We start from the raw sequence: 19,683 nt of genomic DNA, 5'->3' as shown, positions 1-19,683 counted from the left end.
GTCGATGTGGTTAACTTTTAATAGCTGTCTTCTGGGGCAAATCGATTTGTCCTATTCTTCAGTATCATGCTGTCCTTGTTTATCCAGCACTTTATCTGCCATAAACTGCTCCTCTTCATTACCACCATATGTGTATGCAAAGCCTCTTTTTATTTATTGCTCAGATTCTGTAAATCCATATAACCATTGCCAAATAACCTTGAGGAATGTACTTTGTCATATTGTAAAACTAGTGTTTCTCCATCACCATCTTGCCCAAATCTTGTCACCCAAATTTTGTCACATTTTCTGCCCTTCCCTTTTTGAAATATACCATATCCCTGGATTAAAATTTATTTGATAGCCTTACATGATGCCATAAGACTCATTGAGTTGTCTTTGAAGCCTTAGCCTTAATGGGTTTTTTTCTCCCTACACACAGAGCATTTAGATGTTCAGAAAAAAAGTGAAGCAAATTGTAGTTGAAACCAGGGGTAAGTGAGGACTGCAGATGCTGGAGATCAGAGTCAAGAGTGTAGTGCTGGAAAAGCACAGCAGATCAGGCAGCATCCGAGGAGCAGGAGAATTGACATTTTGGGCATGAGCGCTTCATCCGGAATGAGGCTTGTGGGCCAGCAGGCTGAGAGATAAATGGGAGGGGGTGAGGGGCTGGGGGAAGTAGCTGAGAAAGTGATGGGTAGATGAAGGTGAGGGAGGGGTGAAAAGTTGGAGAAGAGGGTGGAGCGGATAGATGGGAAAGATGACGGACAGGTCAGGAGGGCACTGCCGAGTTTGTGGCTTGGGACAGGGATAATGTGGGGGGAAAGGGGAAATGAGGAAACTGTTGAAATCCATGTCGATCCCAATTGGTTGCAGGGTCCCAAGGCAGAATATGAGGTGTGCGTTCTTCAGGCATCTGGTGATAAGGGTTTGATGAAGGAGCCCAGTCCTGCATTTCCTTGGTGGAGTGGGAGCAGGGAGTTGAAGTGTTCAGCCATGGGGCTGTTGGGTTAGTTGGTGCAGGTGTCTCAGATGTTCTCTGAAATGGCCTGCAAGTAGGTGTCCCATCTCTCCGATGTAGAGGAGACCACATCGGGTGCAACAGATACAGTAGATGACATTGGGGGAGGTACAGGTAAATTTCTAACCAATCAGGAGAATTGATCCTTAATTATCAAAGGAATTTTTGGATTTATCCAAGAACACCCTTGATATAAACTGCATCCCTCAACCATTTGCAATGAAGTTCTTCACAGGAACTACTTAAATGATATCAGATATTAGCTTACAATTTGATTAGTTTGCTAAGATTTTAGGAAGCATTTTCTATATGATTGCACAATTTATATCTCAAGCTCCATTAATACAATGAAGTTTCTCCTGTGTTTTGCTGTTATGCTCACACGATCTCACACTTTTACGTTCTTCACTAGCAAACTTTCCCAGTTACCTGATTGTCACCTCGGAATTTAGCTCGTGCCTTCTCTATTATTTTGTTCAGCATCACTTTCTTGACCAAATATTATTGTATACTGATTAATCTAGTTGCTACGTGTACAAGGTGCAAAATGAAAATTCTTTATTTTCCTTTATCTCAAGTCCATTGGTACAACTTTATTGGAGTATTTCACTTATGCGCAGAGAGGCCATAATTGTACCCTTCTGTATTTTTCACTTTATATGTTTTTTTACTGATCTCTTTTAAGTTTAGTGTACTCATCATCTCTTTCTAACCTGAGAAGACAAATGGGTGAAGTGCTGGTGCAGTTTTAAAACAATTAGCCTTTGCTTCCTTATGCTTCCTGTCTTTGGCTTAATATTTTGCTTAGAGAAATTAGGTCTTGTTAAATAGAGACTATAATGTCTTAAATTGGGTGAACAGTAAATTCACTGACACCCCAAAAACAATTGCCTTGTGTTCCATATCCACTTTCATTTGTGTCACTTAACAGTAAGAGTGTTTCACTTTTTTAATAGCACAAGGGTGCTACTTAAGTATTTTATATCCATGGTATTTTGCATAGAATTCCCACTCTTTTTATGGATGTTAATGTGTTTTTGTCCCTAAACATGGGCACACACACACCCTCTCATCATTTAGTTAAAATTTAACATGATGCTCTTTCACTGAAACTGAAGCGCACAATTTTGTATCAACAAAAACAAAATAAACAAGAATAAAACAAACCAGTGCTCTGTTTTTTTTCCCCACAGTTCAAAGGTCTGCAGGTTAGGTGAATTGGCCATGCTAAATTGCCCTTTAGTGTGCAGGGATGAGGGTGGGATACTCATCGTAGGGTCAGTGTGGATTCAATGGGCTAAATGGCCTGCTTCCAAGCTGTACAGATTCTATCATCCATGGTATCCAGAGAGTTGTGAAATGCTGCTATAGTTGATTCCTCAATTATTGACTTTACTGCTGAATATTCCATGACAATTGCTGGAAATAAATGTTTCTCCAAGAATTTATTTTAGGCTTCTGATTGTTCTCAAGGTTTTTTTGTGGTTTTAACATTCGTTTCTGTTTCTGTTCAGGTACGAAAGCACATCGGTGATCTTTATGAAGATCTCCGCGATGGACATAACTTGATTTCACTTTTGGAAGTCCTCTCTGGAGTGACTCTGGTAAGTGCATTTTTAGTATAATTTTAAGTGAGCGCAGAATTAAGTTGCAGAATGATTAATGTGAACTCTGATTAAATGGGGATACCTTTTTGTAATATATTAACCTGCCAGGATTATGACAAAATTTAAATTTGTACTCTTTGCAATCTGATTAGTCTGTTTACTTGTTTGAGAAATCTAAGCTTTTGAAATTCAGCCGTTCCAACTGTTACCTGCATGTATCTTACAAATAATAATGTGTGGAATCTATTCATTGTAAATTTTATATTGTAGTGAAAAAAGGTTGGTTGTATTTTAAATAGAGATTAGGTATCTAAATGTCTTTGCAAAAGCACTTTGTTTTACTTTAATAAATTCCTGACTTTCCATTCTGGTTTCAGCTGGTTTTAGGCTCTGAACTATAGTAGTAAGGGACCCCTGCTTATGTGTTTGTTTATTTTTTAACCTAAATCAGCTTGTGCTGAGTATTTTCTTCCCAACAATATTGCATAAAGTGGAAGGTTACTCATTTTGTGACTTCAATTTCAAATGCTCCTTGCACAGAATTTAATTTGTGATACATTATTGACATCTAGTGGGCATGAATCAGTACTGCGTTGATGGGCAGAGAACATAAGTGGAAATATGGTAAAGTAATTGCTTAAAATAGGTGCATTTGTGATCCTGAATTAGATCCTTTTATTAAATAGAAATTAGTTAACTATCCAGCCTCTCTAGTATATTCCATCCTTTAAGTTTAATTGTATCTGACCTGAACCTCACGTCCTAATTTTCAATCATATCCATTGATCACCCTTTCTCAATAAGAAACTATTGACCTTGATGGTGAAAATTTGAATCTCCCCAACATTACCACCATTTTAGAGAGAAAAATTAACAGGTTCCACTGCTATTTGAATGGAAGGAATGCTTGATAATTGCATTTGTGTAACCTAGCTCTAATTTTAAGATTATAACTATTGTTCTGTATTTCCCTGACTATACAAAATAGCTTCTCTGTTAGCAGCCTTTTTTATGCATTGAATCCTCTTCAATTTGCATTTCAGCCTCCTTAAGACAAAGGAATAATGTTCTACTTTAACTCCATAAGCCAGAGTATGTTTCTAGTGAATATGCTCATTCAATCTAGGCGAGAACAAAAGATAGGTTTCCTCTAAATGGTTAACTATGGTATGGAGATGCTGGTTTTGGACTGGGTTGGACAAAGTCAGAAATTGCACAATGCCAGGTTATAGTCCAATAGGTCTATTTGAAATTACAAGCTTTTAGAGTGAAGTCACTTCACTTGACGAAGGAGCAGCACTCTGAAAGCTTGTGATTTCAAATAGACCTATTGGACTATAACCTGGTGTCATGTGACTTCTGCCTGAATGATTAAGTGTAATATCATTTGAGATTGTATGAACTGCCAAACATATTTTTAAATTGTGCTTTGCTAAAATCCCTTCCATTCTCTTTTTTATAAATACTTGTATGTAGTTCTTGAGTGGATGTACTGTAATATATTTCTCGAGTGTTAGTATCTGGCATAGGAATGCAGTGTATTTTCTAAATGTAAACTATTGACTGACAAATTCAGTTTTCAATATGATAAACGTCAACAGACAAATATGACTTGTGCTTCTAGTACTTCAATCTGGATTGTTCCCTACTTGAAGACCCTTGAATGAAGTCTACTGCACTGTGGTTTTCCAAAAAACCATGATAACACCATTAAATTTGCAGCTTCTCTTGGAAGAATTTCTGGAAAAACTATTCAACTGGATAATGGTGCTTTCTCCAAATAGGCTAGGTTTGAATCTGGTATTCAATAACATCCTATATTGTCTGTTACGTGTATTATGCAACATAAAGCCTACACATAAAGAATGCCTTTCACAACCTTAAGTTATCCCATTATGCTTCATTGGCAGTGAAGTATTTCTGCAGTGCAGTCTGTAATGCCATTTTGAAAAATGCAGTAACTAGTTTTTGCACATGTGGATCTCAGAAGTGGTGTAAATGACTAGGCAACCTTTGGGCTGAATTCTACTAGAAACCAGTGAAGTGTCAGTTTTGGCAAGTTTCATGGCAAGTTTGTTTCCAAGAGTCCTACTGAGTTTTCTCATGCTGTCTTCCCAAACTCAATTCATTATCAATGCACCCATTTGCCACAACAGAGTACTGGCTACCACCATGACCTTCTGGGATTCCTGATGCCAGCACCATCTTTGAAGCCCAGCCATGCATCCTGTCAAGAGTTTGAACACAACTGTTCTGCATGATTCTTGACCATAGCCCAAGATATGTGGGGCCGAGGAAACTGGCTTACTGTTTTAGGTGGATGGTTGGGGGGAGGAGTTGCTTGTAATTGCTGGCAATGGAGTGCAACCTGCAATAATGGTGACTGATAGAAGGCCAGAGGAGCACACAGTAAGTTGAGTTACCAGGTTACCAAGCTGATTTTGATGTCAGAAAGAGTCACCTAGTTTCCTAACATTGGGAATTTCCTCCTAGGCCATCTTATATGATTCTCCTGTCATTCTCATCATTACTCATGTCATTTTAGGGTTGGGGAAGAATATTCCCTATGATTTTGTTAATTTGGAGACATGAATGTTGACCAGGAGGATTATTTTCCTGCTGTGCTTCATGTTAGAGTTTTTACATTCCACTCCTGAGAAGCCAGCCTCTGTTTGTCTCGTTTGAAAAAGCAGTATTATACTCACAAGCAAATACTTTTGTATTACAATTTCCGTGTATGATTATAAAATTAAAATAAGTTACGAGCAAAAGTGGACCACTCCGCCCCACACCCTTCCTGTCGTTCTATTATGTTTGCTTTGAATTCCATCCCAATGATAACCTTACAATCTACCTCAGTCTTAGCACCTTCTTCTGAGGCAGAATATTCCAAAGTGTCACAACTCTGAGAGAAGAACATTCTTCTGATACCTGACCTAAAAGTCCTCATTTTAAAGCAGTGCCACCAGTTCTGGATCCACCCACAAGAAGAAACATACTTTTCTTGTCCAGTTTGTTCAAGATTCTGCAATTGGGTTAACCCAAACTCTCTCAAACTCCTTAACTCTAGTGGAAACAAATCCTCAAGATCAATCTAATAAACCACTTCTGAATTGCTTTTAAAACATGTACATCCTTCCTTGAATAAGGAGATCCAAAATGCATACAGTATTTGAGGTGTCGTCTCTCCAATGCCCTGCATTGCATTTTATGTTAAATTCTTCTGATAAAACATAGCATTCTAGTTAGACTTCCTGATTATATGCTATACTTGCATACTTTGACTCATCCACCAGAATATCTAGAACTTTCTGCATGTGGAAACTCTGCAGTCATTCTCTGTTTTAGATATAGATATAGAATCCCTACAGTATGGAAACAGACCCTTCGGCCCAACAAGTCCACACCGACCCTCTGGAGAGTAACCCACCCAGACCCATTCCCCTATCGTATATTTTACCAATGCCCCTAATCTACACATCCCTGAACACTTCGGGCAATTTAGCACGGCCAGTTCACCTCACCTGCACATCTTTGGGAGGAAACCGGAGCACCCAGAGAAAACCCACGCAAACATGGGGAGAATGTGCAAACTCCACACAGACAGTCGCCTGAGACTGGAATCGAACCTGAGTCCCTCGTGCTGTGAGGTAGCAGTGCTGACCACTGAGCCATCATGCTCTGCTTTCTTTCTTCTTCCTGTCAAAGTGAATTACTTTGCATCTTCCTACATTATACTCCATTTGCTCAGATTTTGGCCCACTCTTTCAACCTGTCTATATTCTTCTGCATCCTCCTGATGTCCTCTTCACAATATACCTTCCTGACTTTCTAAAGTTTATAAGTTGATATGCATTTTTTATCAAATATATTGATTTTCATTAACTCTGCAATGTTTTGGGATGACCTGGAGTTGTGAAAGGCTCTGTACAAATAGGATTTTCCCCTTTTTTTTACTCTTTTTGTTTTTCTTTTTCTTTCCTTTTTTTCCTCGTTTTATTTTCTGCTTTTTCTGTCATCAAAGCTGTAAACATACTGTCAATGTCATGGTACAAGGGAGCTCGTTTAATTAAAAGGATCCTGAAATTCTGTGAATGTGATTTAACAAAAACAATGGATTTTAAAATACCAGAATAGCATATTGGTACATGGCACGCATTTCTGAGGCTATTTCTGTCCAATATTTCTCAAGTGCTGAGTACAGCTAGGAGAACTTCTGGTAAAGGAAAAGTAACCTCCTCAGAAAAATAATATCATGGTTTCATCAATCCTGTGCCAACCTAAAACTAATGTGGTTCAGGATCTAATCCAAAAGTAGCAATAGCTGAATCCTCACTGCCCTTAAAGAATTAGATTTTAATGAGGGGCCCAATAAAACAAATCAGTTGTTATTCATCATTTGGAAGTTTGTACATTTTATAGTTTAAGTAGTAAGAGACTGTTGAGAAGAAAATGTGCTTGGATGTTTTATTTATCTAGTAATAGGCTCTACTTAGACAAGTTAATTCAAAGCCTTTGTGTGCAATTTCTGCTTTTCTCTCATCCCCTCCCCCCACCTCAAATTCGCTCTGCTTTGGTTCTGCCATTGTCTGTTTGTCTAATGCTGGATAGCAAAAAGAACAGTCTGTGCTGAAGAACTTGCGCTTGATGAAACTACCATCCTGTGTTTCTGAACAGAGTCCGGAAGAGGGGAATGATGAGGGGGTAGGTGCCACCCCTGAAAAAGCAGTATGATAGTTACTGTATCACTGCTAGATAATCCACACTGTTATTAATTCAGAGAGTACCTCAAATTATATGAATTTTATTTATGATCTGGTTATTTATTGAAATAGATGTTTTACGCCAGTGCCCAGCATCTTAAATGCCTTGTTCCCTTTTTATTTTAACATTTTACCTTTTGCCCCAATTCTTTTCTTCTCTTCGCCAGTGCCTCTTACAGGAACTGGAATAACAGCATCATTTGAGCTATAGATTAAAGGCATGCTTTTTTGAAGAATTTGTTGCATATGCCGTTTTTCCTGCAGAAATGACATTAATTATCTTAAGGCAGAACTTCATTCTGGAGAATAGCCATTTTGGAATGTAATCTGAGGGATTTGAATCCAATCTATTGCATAAGTATTCAGACTCACTAATGACAAAGCTACAAGAACTTTTGCACTTGGACTAAATTCCAAATAACAAGTATCGAGAGTTCTGTATGTGATGCTTGGAGGCTATTATTGTGTGTTGTACAAACATAATGCCATGTTGTGCTTTATCTTCCAACCATAAAGATCAAGATGCCCTTTTAAAAGCCTTCAGTAAATTTAGAAAGAATTCAAAGTTTGTGCAGCTGGCCAATGGGGATAAGACTGGATACAAAATGTTGTATCGTATGTGGCATTGATAAGAGCTCAGAATGGGAGCTCCGGCACCCTTTTCCCTTAACCCTTAGATTCTTGTTTAGTAGGGGAATTTTCTACCTTGGCCTTAAATATGCACAAGGGCTGTATCCCCACAACTCTGTGGCATGGAGTTCCAAAGACACTCAACCCTCAGAGGAAATTCCTCCTCATCGCAGACTTAAATTGGCATCCCTTAATTCTGAATCTTGCCCTCTGTGCTAGAGCCTCCCATGAGGGGAACCATCGTCTCAGCACTTTGAAACATAGCAGATTCTAAAGGTGTTTAACAATGAAATCACCCCTCATTCTTTCAAATTCCACTGAGTAGAATCCAAACCTGTTTAGCCTTTACTCATAAGACAATCCCTCCATACTGGAGATCTTCCTAATGAATCTTCTGTGAACTGCTTCCAATAAAATAATTTATTTTCTTAAGGGGACTGAAATTGTTGTCAGTGCTCTAGATGTATACTCAGTGGATTATCTCAACATTGATTCAGTATCTTGCTTGTGGCATTAGAATGAACAAAAATAACACAACGCAAATTCTAATCTTTTGTTTTGTTTCATTTATTGTGATCTGAGCATTTTGGGTTAACTTGTTTAATGTTTAATTCGTTCATGTTGGTGATTATTTTAAGTATTTCCAAACTAAGCAATAAAGGTTTTGGTATTTGTTTGAGTTAATTTTGGCATCCTGTACAGAAATTCTATCCATGAGTTAGTGGATGGAATAGGGTACAAAACTGATGTATTTGTATACTCACTGTTTAAAACAATTTCCTGTCCTGAAAATCTGATGTAAAGCTGCACATTTTATTGTCAGTACTTTCTTTAAAAATACAGTTCCTGATTGCATTCTTTCCAGCATATTTGCTGAAACCCAGACCACGCATGGAAGACATGATATGTCAGTATATTTTAATTGGGTGCTTTCACTGTTGCAATGAAAGGAGCAATGAAGAAAATGTTTGTGTTTGCTTGCTGCCTGAGATTGTAGCAGTAGTTTTCTTTTATCCTAATAAATTAACCAAGATAATGTTTATAGTATTTGCTGTGAGACGTGAACTAACACTGCTCACCTTGAGGATTGATCACCCCTAGATACTTGCTAGTTCATGAAAATAAATACTTTAATTTTTCAGGAATAAATTGGTGATGGAGCGTGCAGCCAATGTTTCTGGTGTGATTTGTAATATGTAATTTATTTTGCTGTTATGTGAATTGTTCTCCAGCATATGTTCACATGTAAACTGCCAAAGATGACCAATTCAGGCTAATAGGTTTTCTTTTGAAAAAATAATTAGCTGGACTATTCCTCATAGTGTGGATCTTGCAGATAATGAAGCCGCCTGCAGAATATTACTACATTATGGAAAGATAACACACTTCTACTGGCATTGGAAGTTTTGGCCGACCAGGCTCCTGGCGTCCAGCTGAATTGCTTTATAATTCCTGCTGTCCATACAGTTATTTTATCAATCCAGCATTTAATGGAAAAAGAAAGTGTCTTTTCCCCCTCAGCATTGAACTAGTCCTGACGACTTCATCCTGGTTGGGCTTGCAGTATTTGTGTTGGCCAAATACCTTTTGATTGTCTGAACCTGCTGGCTGACACTCTTCTTTTCCCGTTATAGCTGCTTAAACAACTGAGGTTTGATTGAATTGCTTTGTGTGGCAATATTATCATCATACATTGTAGTAGCTGTCTGGGGTATGAAATTTGAATTGTATAACAGGCTGTGATGGGAAGAGATCAGCTACTGAATGCTAGCCTAATGTTTTGGAAGTTTTAGCAACCGTGAATATCACTAGTTGTTAAGCAGATTAGGAGATGTTTACTGTGGAAGCAAATCCAGTGGAAAATGGTCAGCAGTGAATCTGGAATTAAGCAGACATTTTTTGTGTGATGTTTCACTCTAAATTTGCTCAGCATGAACATTGGAACCTTCTAAATCCTGGGATTATATCAGGTGTGTTCAGGTTTTCTCAAATTTGACTTCTGGCTTGTTTAAATTTTAATGTCTGTTCAATAGAACAGACACAGTTGCAACTTCTCTTCCCTTTTTCTCTTTTGTCTTTCCTTCCTTCCTTATGTGCCAAATGCTGCAGTTTTACTTATGATTTCCTTGGAGATTGGTATGTTTGAAAAGGAAATTCAGTCATCCAGTGTTCAGCTGAAAAGATATCACAATGAGATTTCATTTCAGACTTGTGCTATAACAATCTAAAAGCAACACCGATTAAACTCATTTCATTTGGCAACTTCTGAAAACTACACAACAGAACATTTTCCTTTACTTTCAACACAATCAAACCTGCTACTCCACCATTATACTTTACACCATAATTTATAAATACCTTCTATTCTAATACAGCCAACACAGTTATTTGTAGCTCCTGAGAGTTTACTTTTCCTATCTTTTCCATCCCTAGTAACATTTAATCTCAGAGCTGTCTTTTACAGTGAGGTTTATGTAGGAAATATTCATTCTATTTCAAACTGTGAATTGGAATTTGTTGTTTTCAATCTGAGTGTGAGCACCCACCTGTGGGAAATCAGATTTGTTGCCTCTATCTGCCCTCACTGACTCTGATCCTCGCACAGTGGCTAGGATATGAAACTCAAGATATTTTTAAGATAACCTTGTCCTCTTAGTTTACAATGTTTTTCTGTAAACACGTCCTCTCATGAAGCCAGTCTCCGAGACAATGTGAATCATGTGGGCCTTGTATGTATGTAAAAATGCTAACTTAGACCCAATTGGAATTAAGTAGCGAATTAAAGTATAAGTATGTTTACAAAAATGGAAATTGCTGGAAAAGCTCAGCAAGTCTGAGAAATCAATTAACATCAGAACTGAGGAAAGATCAAAAGACCTGAAACGTTAACTCAGCTTTCTCTTCACAGATGCTGCCAGAGCTGCTGAGCTTTTCCAGTAATTTGTTTTTTCTGATTTACACCATCTGCACTACTTTTGTTTTTTATAACTCTCTTTGCAGCCTGACATCATTTACACCTTCATGTGATTAGAGATTAAGTATTCACTGCTGTCATATATGTTTTCACCATTGCCTACAGATATGAATATCTTTTACATTATTCTCAGTTGAATGACTTGGGCCTCCCTTAGTATTGTTGCCAGCATTATGCCAAATAGGTCACATGATGACTTTCTCTTTCATTCTATGCTAAATTAAAAACAGTCCCAAAATATACCAGTCTTTTAAAATCCTTTGTCTGTAACATTCTCTAATCTTAAGTCCATCAGTCCAGAATAAAATATTGTTGATTCTGGAAAAGTGAAGTAAAAGTGGAAAATACTCAGCATCTGTGGAGAGAGGGACAGTGTTTGTGTGTCATGTCAATAAGTTTTCATCAGTTCTGTGTTCCTTCTATTCTGATTTTCTACCAAACTGTCTGCCAATTTGATTACCACCAAGGGGAAAAAGTAGAGGAATGGGACTAATAAAGGTGCTCTTGTAAAAGGCCAGTACAACCACAATGTCCAAAGTAACTCTATTATGATTCCGTTATTTGTTAATTGATATGAAGCTTAAAGTTCCTGTGATTCATATTGTTTTCCTTAGACACTCTCATTGTTTCTTGAAGAGTACTCTGTCCAAAACTACAGCCCCTAGCAGGGAGAGTGGAGGCTATAAGCTGCTTTCATAATGTCCCATACTGACACTGTTCAGCTAAGATGTTCGTCCATTACTATGTTCATCTCCGTCACTATCATCAAGGCTATCCGTACTCTTCGTTCATTTGGTTTTGTTCTTACCCGAAATATTAAGTACCCTGTAATATTGAGTTCCAGCCTTGGCGACTGAAACCTCTTTCCTGTAATATGACTAATAATTCATCTTCATTTATTTCTATTTGTGTTAATTGTACTGTTGAGAATATTTTGAATTTGGATAAAATGCCTTTTTCCTGATTTAACATTTTTCACTGCACTATGACCACTTAATATTTCTGTCCCTTCCAGCCACACCCTGTCTATCATGATGCAATTGCTATGCTGTTTGGGAGCTTAAACCTTTCTCATTATATTAATAAATTTCTCCTCATTTAAACCTTCCCTCTTACCTGCTGAAGTGAAGAATTACAATAATAATTTTCTGCTATCCTTTCAGTAATGGAACTAGCTGCTGTATAGTGGTACTTGGGTGATCCAATGAGTAAGTTTACATGAAGACTATTGTATCTCTAACAAAACCTGTATTTTCTACATGTTCTATTGTATGTTTATGGGAGAAACAAAATACCCCAACATATTTAATTTTTTGGAAAGACAAACCAAATGAACGAAGAGAGTGGGTGGCATTGATGAAATAAAGTCATGAATCATGTGACGGTAAACTCTTAGTATGTCATTACACTGCATCTGTTCGAGGTGTATTCCAGGCAGAAAATTGAGTGTTTTTCAATGACTTGTATCATCCATTCTAACAATATTTCCTTAAATTTCCTCCCTAGTGCTATTCTTTTGCTTTGATTGATAGTGGTTTCCTTTGTTCTCAAAATGCTCGAAATACTCAGCAGATAAGACATCATTTTTAAAGAGAGAAACAATTACATTTCAGGACTGAAACCTTTTGTGAAAAGTCCTGACAAATTTTCAGCATCTTCTCCATTTTGCCTTTATTAATTCACTGGCTGGATACTTGGACTGAAAAATAATTACATATTTCTCAACTTTTACTTCAGAATACTTTGTAAAGTCAATGACACAACATTGTTTAGGACATTTGACTATCTCAAGCATATTGTTTTGCAGGACATGAGATTAAATGGGAGTTAAATGGGAGGGTGGTTAATAGCTTAAGCCCAGAAAAACAACACCTTGGGAAGGAATAAGTAAGAAATTGTCTGGTGAGGATGCCAAGGGTGGCAATAGTGACGCTGTGGACTCCATGAACAGACTGTTACTGACTAAATGCGAGGCTGTTTCGCATGTAGAGAGAATGAAGAACTGCTTTGGGTCATATTACAGTTAAAACATCAACTGTAGAGTGTGCTGTACAAAGGAACTATATTGTTCATCTTTCCCTTGCCCTTTAATGTTTGTTTAGCTTAAATTTGTTGATGAAATATTTTCACATGAACAAATAACTAATATTTTAACTGATTTTGAATGTTGCCTGCTGCCTTCTGTACATGTGACAGCTGTTAGAAAACTAACTATTCTGTTGCATGTTACACATACTGTTACATGTGAATGGAATGACATCTACAGCTTTGTATATCATTCTGTAATTGTGTTAATACTCTGTAATATACTAATTTTCTCTTCTAGCCTCGTGAGAAAGGCCGCATGCGTTTCCACAGGTTACAGAATGTACAGATTGCACTTGACTACCTAAAACAACGACAGGTGAGTACATGGATACATTGTGATGATATTGAACTATCAATCTAGATTTTGTACATTTCAAATCCCACCATAGCAAGTCATGAAATTGATTTTGTACATTCATTAGCTATAATGTTTACTTGCTCTACCACGTTTACTGTGTAGGGGGAAGCAGTGTTTGATATACCATCACCTCCGGTTTCCCTCTGTTTGCATACCAACTTGACTTTGAACCAGTGACAAAAGAAAAATGCACTGTCAATGTCCTGCAATTATATAAAATTATATGGTAGCATCATCACTACACAAGTTGAAGGAGACTCACCAATGATATTTAGGAATAGGCAGTAAATGCAGCTTTATTTACATTTTCAATAATGAAGCAAAGATAACTTATTGTATTACACATTACTTCCAGCTGTTCTATTTTAGCAGTTGGATTTTAAAGTAACTTTGACAGATGTGAACTTTAACCTGGGTCATGGTAATTAGATAAATTTATTATCCCATGCAAGATTCACTGTAGGCTTGATGGGCTATTGCATCAGTGAATTTTATTATCTGTTTAAACTAAGAAGGTGCTAAAATTGTTAGGTGCTTAGGTATGTCTCAGCTAAGTTAGTGTTGCTAGAAAGTCTGCATCTGGTAATCATTTTGGGCTTGGTGTGAATTTTGCCCAGAGACCCACAAATTGCAGATGCCTGAATCCAAAGTAGACAAGCAGGTGGCTGGAAGAGCACAGCCAGCCAGGCAGCATCAGGAAGTAGAGAAGTCTGACATTTTGGGTATGATCCTTCTTCCGGATGGCTTCCTGAGGAAGAGTTATAATCAAATGTCGAAGTTCTCCACTACCTGATGCTGCCTGGCTTGCTGTGCTCTTCCAACCTCCTCTTTGTGAATTTCTCCCGAGCAAATTAGTTGCCTGAAACTCACTCAAGTTGCATTAAATTGATATGTCACAGGGATGCAGCTAGCTGATTACCATACCATTGAAGAAAAGTAGAGAAAGTAAAGCATACTTTTTTCTAGAGCATTTCAAATTCCAATTATTAATGATCAAAAATTCCTTAAAATGTAGTGGATTTCCAACAAATGGAACTAAAAGGGAAGTTAATTTATTATTGTAATCAGATAGGAGGAGGAATCCCATCCTTTTCGGCTCTATATTTGCATAACAATAAAGGTAAAGTCACCAAAGACCAAGAGAGCCAAAGATCTGCACGCTCATTAGTGGGAGGTGACTGGTGCTGAGTTTAACCTGAGTGTCACCATGCCTTAGGTGAGGGGGAAGTTTGAGAAGGCAGGACCTTCATGATGTCCTCAGTCAGTTTGGTAATTGAAGCTATACTGTTGGCTTCACTCTATATCACAAACTAGCTATCTAGCCAATCGAGCTAACTAATCCTCCATATATGCATAATGTATAAATTTCAGCTGAAATAGCTTGTTAATACATTGTTCTATCTAGGTGGCCAGGAGTTTGGTTAAGACAAGCACAACAGTAATTATTTAACGCATTGGCCATGTTTACAGGAAGCTACATATATTAAGATACAGAACCATGTTATTTGCAGATGGATCGTGTACACACAGTGCATCTGTTTCAACCCAACAGAATAGGTGACAAGCGACATGCTGGATCATTTCTCACTGCACTGACTAAGCCTGACCTTTATGTATCACTCAGCATTGATTGGTAGAGGTGTTGCCATGGAGAATTAATCTATCAGTTAACTGTAATCAGTACTCTTCTGTCTTGCAGTATAAATATAAATTTTCTCCTTGAATTGGTATTCTTGTCATTGTTCGATGCTGGGAATAAACAGTTTGTCCTCAATGCTTTGTGTAATAAAAATTCAATAATTCCACATAACGATGTCCATTGTGACTTTAGTACTACCATTTCCACTTAACTCCACTTAACAATTGGAAGAATCAATTATCAGACTTGTTGATCTTGAAGGGAATTTTTAAGTTCCAAAACCAATTCAGGAAAGTTTTGGTGTTATTTTGCAAATAATCGACCAGTTATTTCTAATGTTCCAATTACAGGGATACTTGCTTTTCAATTTATTCACCAAAGTTTTGATATTTTGGTATAGGTCAAAAGAGCTTTTTTTCTCTAGAACACTTCATCTCTGAGATTTATTAGATTAACTGAAGTATAAAATGGAATGTTCTTATTTCTCAAATATGCAGTAGACAAAGCTGAGCCTTTCTACTATACTGAAGAAACTGTCTGTGTTTTTGTTGTTTTAGGTGAAATTAGTAAATATTAGAAATGATGACATTACTGATGGAAATCCGAAATTAACACTTGGTTTAATATGGACCATAATTCTCCATTTTCAGGTAAGGATTTTTGTATCTAAGGTATTTCTAAATTGTAAATGTATGAAATTTCATGAGTGAAACATTTCAGCAATAAGGCTACTCCTAAAATTAATTGAAGTAAGCCAGCTACAAACTTAAGCATTTGTAAATTCCAAAAGTGCAAAATGTTTGTTGCAATGTATTTTTCAGTACCTGTTTGTTGTGAAAGCTCTTGGCTAACCCATAGATAAGCATGCATGTGTGGGTTCAGCTATTTGGGACAATACTTCACCAAATTCAAAAAGAGAAGTTGCTGGAATAGCTCAGCACATGTGAAGAAAAATTAAAGTTAATGATTTGAGTCCAGTGACCCTTCCACAGAACTAATGATAGCTAAGAAAATGTTGGTTTATATGCAGATTATAGGGTGGGGGAGACGGTAAGGAGTAAACAATATGGAGAGATAGAGTCCAAAGAGAGAGAAGAATAACTGGACAGATGAAAGGGGTCAGTAATAATCTGGCTGGGAGGGTGCATAGATGTTAGTAGCAGACTGTGATAACAAGACCTGGTCTGTGTGGTAGGGAACTAGGACATGGGGGAGACCAGACTCTGAAATTATTGAACTCTATATAGAGCCTGGAGGGCTGCAGGGTCCACAAGCAGAATGTGAAGTGTTGTTCTTCCAGCTTGCACTGAGCTTTGCTGGAGCAATGCAGCAAACCTGAGGTACCGATGTTGGCCAGGGAGCAGGGTGGTATGTTAAAGTGGCAGGCAACTGGAAGCTCAGGGTCACTTTTGCAGGCAGAGCATAAATGTTCTGTGACATTACTAAATTTGTTGAATTACCAGACATTTTCAATCTGTGGGATTTACTGCAGGTATTTCTGGGGTAACGCATGTTTCAGCAGTGTGATTTGGCTATAACGTTGCTGAAGAATTAGGGAATGGTATTTTGGAGAATGCTTACCTCTGGCAATAGCCTGATTCTAGTGGGGATTGGTTTGTGTGCTTTGTTCTGCGTGCTGAAATCTCCATGCCATTTTGTGCATGCGCCGATGTTCTTACTGTTCTGTGTATGCACCGATATTCGCGCATTTGTGATATTGGTGCTGGTCTGTGTGCTGTTCTGCACATGTACTGATGTCTGCTGTTCTGTGCATGCGGGGTGTCAACACTGGTCTTTGTGCCATTCTGCACATGCGCTGATGTCAGCTACTGACAGAACAGCTTTCTGAGAGGTACTGTGCAGACAGCAACTTTCTTAGATTTTTAAAAATGTACTGTTAAATTTACTTTTGTTAATGATTTCAGCCTTCATTCAGACTGTGCTATAGTTTGCGTTAGACGTTTGGATGATTATTTGAGCGATCGTCAGTGTTTTTTTTTGTTGGTCTGCCCCAACCTCACTTTTTTTTCCATAGGCCCCATTATTTCTATTAAGAAAGGTTTCACTGGAATGCAACTATGGTGTTTATAGAAGAACTACCTGTATTTCGAATATTAGGTACAAACACATCCGAAGGAGCTTTGTGAAATTGTCAGAAACAGGTGCTTGGCCAGAGAGACATAGATTAGCCAAAGTGATCAAACACATAGAGTACGGGACATTGGTTAGGCCACTGTTGAAATATTGTGTGCAATTCTGGTCTCCTTCCCATTGGAAGAATGTTGTGCACCTTGAAAGAGTTTGGAAAAGATTTACAAGGATGTTGCCATAGTTGGAGGATTTGAGCTACAGGGAGAGGTTGAATAGGCTGTGGGCTGTTTTCCCTCGAGCGTCAGAGGCTGAGGGGTGACCTTATAGAGGTTTATAAAATCATGAGGGGCATGAATAGGGCAAATAGACAAAGTCTTTCCCCTGCGGTCGGGGAGTCCAGAACTGGAGGGCCTAGGTTTAGGGTGAGAGGGGAAAGATATAAAAGAGACCCAAAGGGCAACGTTTTCATGCAGTGGGTGGTACGTGTATAGAATGAGCTGCCAGAGGAAGTGGTGGAGGCGAGTACGTTTGCAATTTTTAAAAGGCATCTGGATGGGGACATGAATAGGAAGGGTTTGGAGGGATATGGGCTGGGTACTGGCAGATGGGTCTAGATTGGGTTGGGGTATCTGATTGGCATGGACGAGTTGGACCGAAGGGTTTGTTTCTGTGCTGTACATCTCTATGACTCTATGACATGGTTCAAGAACTGTGCTTTAATTAGTAAAATACAGGAAGTTAGTTCTAGGATATGCACATAAAACATCGAATGTATGGCCACCAATGGCATGGAAAAGAGGGCAAGAACTGCACAAGAATCTGGAAAGCAGGTTTTTTATGGCTTTCGAGAGCTGGAAGGGTTACAACAGGGTGAGGCAATGGAGGGATTTGTGCACAAGACAAATGTTTTAAATATATTGTGTTAGAGGACTGTGGAGGTGTTGTATATCGGAGAGGTCATGATGGTTGTTTGTTGTGGATAACGGTACAGGTGCACTTTTGGATAACTTGCATTGGATGGAGGGCGAGAGTGCAAAGTGGAAGACATTAGATGCAAGAGTAAAATGCTGTGGATGTTGGAAAATTGAAATATAAAAAGAACTTCAGACTGAGCAGCATCTGGAGAGAGAAACAGTTAATGTTTCAGATCAATAACTCAGAACTGGGAATGCTGAATCACCATTTTTAAGTGCTGGAGAGAAGACACAAGAATAATTCAGTTAGGAGGTTGCAAAGAGATGAACAAGGTTTCAGTGACAGATGGATTGAAGGAGAAGTGAAAACGTGAGATCAATGGAAGTAGTTAGTCTTTCTGATTGAAATTAGTGATGAATGAGGGAGGCAAAATTTGAGAACAGTTCTGTTTAGCATGTGATAGTGGCAGAGAAGAGATGGAATTAATGACAAGGTCATTGGCAATTCTGGGTGTTAGAGAAATCGTGGTTTTAGTCTTCCTGATGTTTAGATGGGGGAAATTTGATGTCGTTCACATATTGGATGTTGTAAATAGGAGGTGGAAAATAGGCCAACTGGAGCCAAATGAGGTCCATCTCATTGTTCTGTATATTGGAGAAGAGGCATTAGAGAATCATGGCGTGATTTATAGCTTTAAAGGTTTCAGGGATGGTAGAAAAGATAACACACCAGTCATATTGAATGTAATTACATGTTTTTTCTTCTGGTTGGCTTCAATATTGCACGTTTTGGGAACCTGATTGGAAGAATTTGTGGGAAAGATGAGGGCAGCATGAATGGCATTGCAGCAATAAATTTTCTCCACTGATATAATTTAGAATATTCTTTAGTTATGCAATTTTTGTTTTTTAAAATGTAAATGTATCAGTGGTCCAAAAATTAAATATTCTAAATAGTCTTCTGTTTCCTAAAAGTTTTGCATGTAATGCAAATGCATTTGTGCCACTTCCAGTACTTTTGTCAATGTTGCTCTGGTTCACTGTTTATTGCCAATTATTGGAACATGTTCAGTATTTTTATGACCAAATTCTGTCTGGATGGTTTTTATAGGTGTTATTTTTAAATTCAGATTTAAAGAACTTTCAGCACAAGAATTTCTCTTCTATAGATGTCAGTACCTATTTTGGAGTAAATCATCAGCATTAAAACTAAGGCAGGTCATTGCATCAAAAGTAGGAAGTCTGTGTAGATTAAAGTTGTATCTAAGAATTGGTGTTGATTAATTCAAATTCTTTTGAAAAATGACATTGCCTTCTGATAGTTGGTACTGTATTTAAAATGTGATTTGAATTCATCTACAATTGCCCAGTGTTTGGCAGGTCATGGTAGGTAATTTACTTCAATATTTTAACTTGCAAAATGGATCTGTTGATTTCCTGGACTGCAATAGCAGGGTAATTTGCACAGTGGTGTTCATGTGTAATTGAATTGTATTTTACCTTGGAGATAATATCAATTTTATTTTACAAGTGTGTGTGTTCGCTGTGTCGGCACAGTCAGACTAAAAGGTGCATATCAGTTTCAGGGTTGCATTCTTTAGGGCTGCAAACTTCATGCT

At 37.9% G+C, this 19,683-nt stretch overlaps 1 protein-coding gene across 1 annotated transcript in view; it reads left to right on the top strand.

Moving 5' to 3' along the window:
• LOC122563694 (microtubule-actin cross-linking factor 1) overlaps positions 1-19,683 on the top strand; it is a 536,485-nt gene that overhangs the window by 193,993 nt on the left and 322,809 nt on the right. The window contains 4 exon segments of the mRNA XM_087976866.1: positions 2,515-2,604; positions 7,219-7,311; positions 13,301-13,378; positions 15,617-15,709. Coding sequence (XP_087832992.1) covers positions 2,515-2,604; positions 7,219-7,311; positions 13,301-13,378; positions 15,617-15,709 — 354 coding nt within the window.

The sequence above is a fragment of the Chiloscyllium plagiosum genome, unplaced genomic scaffold (assembly GCF_037043375.1).
Source record: "Chiloscyllium plagiosum isolate Xiang-an unplaced genomic scaffold, Cpla_swu_hap1 HiC_scaffold_30, whole genome shotgun sequence".
NCBI classification, from domain to species: Eukaryota; Metazoa; Chordata; class Chondrichthyes; order Orectolobiformes; family Hemiscylliidae; genus Chiloscyllium; species Chiloscyllium plagiosum.
The sequence above is the reverse complement of the archived record's forward strand: the minus strand, read 5'-3'. Positions and strand labels throughout refer to the sequence as shown.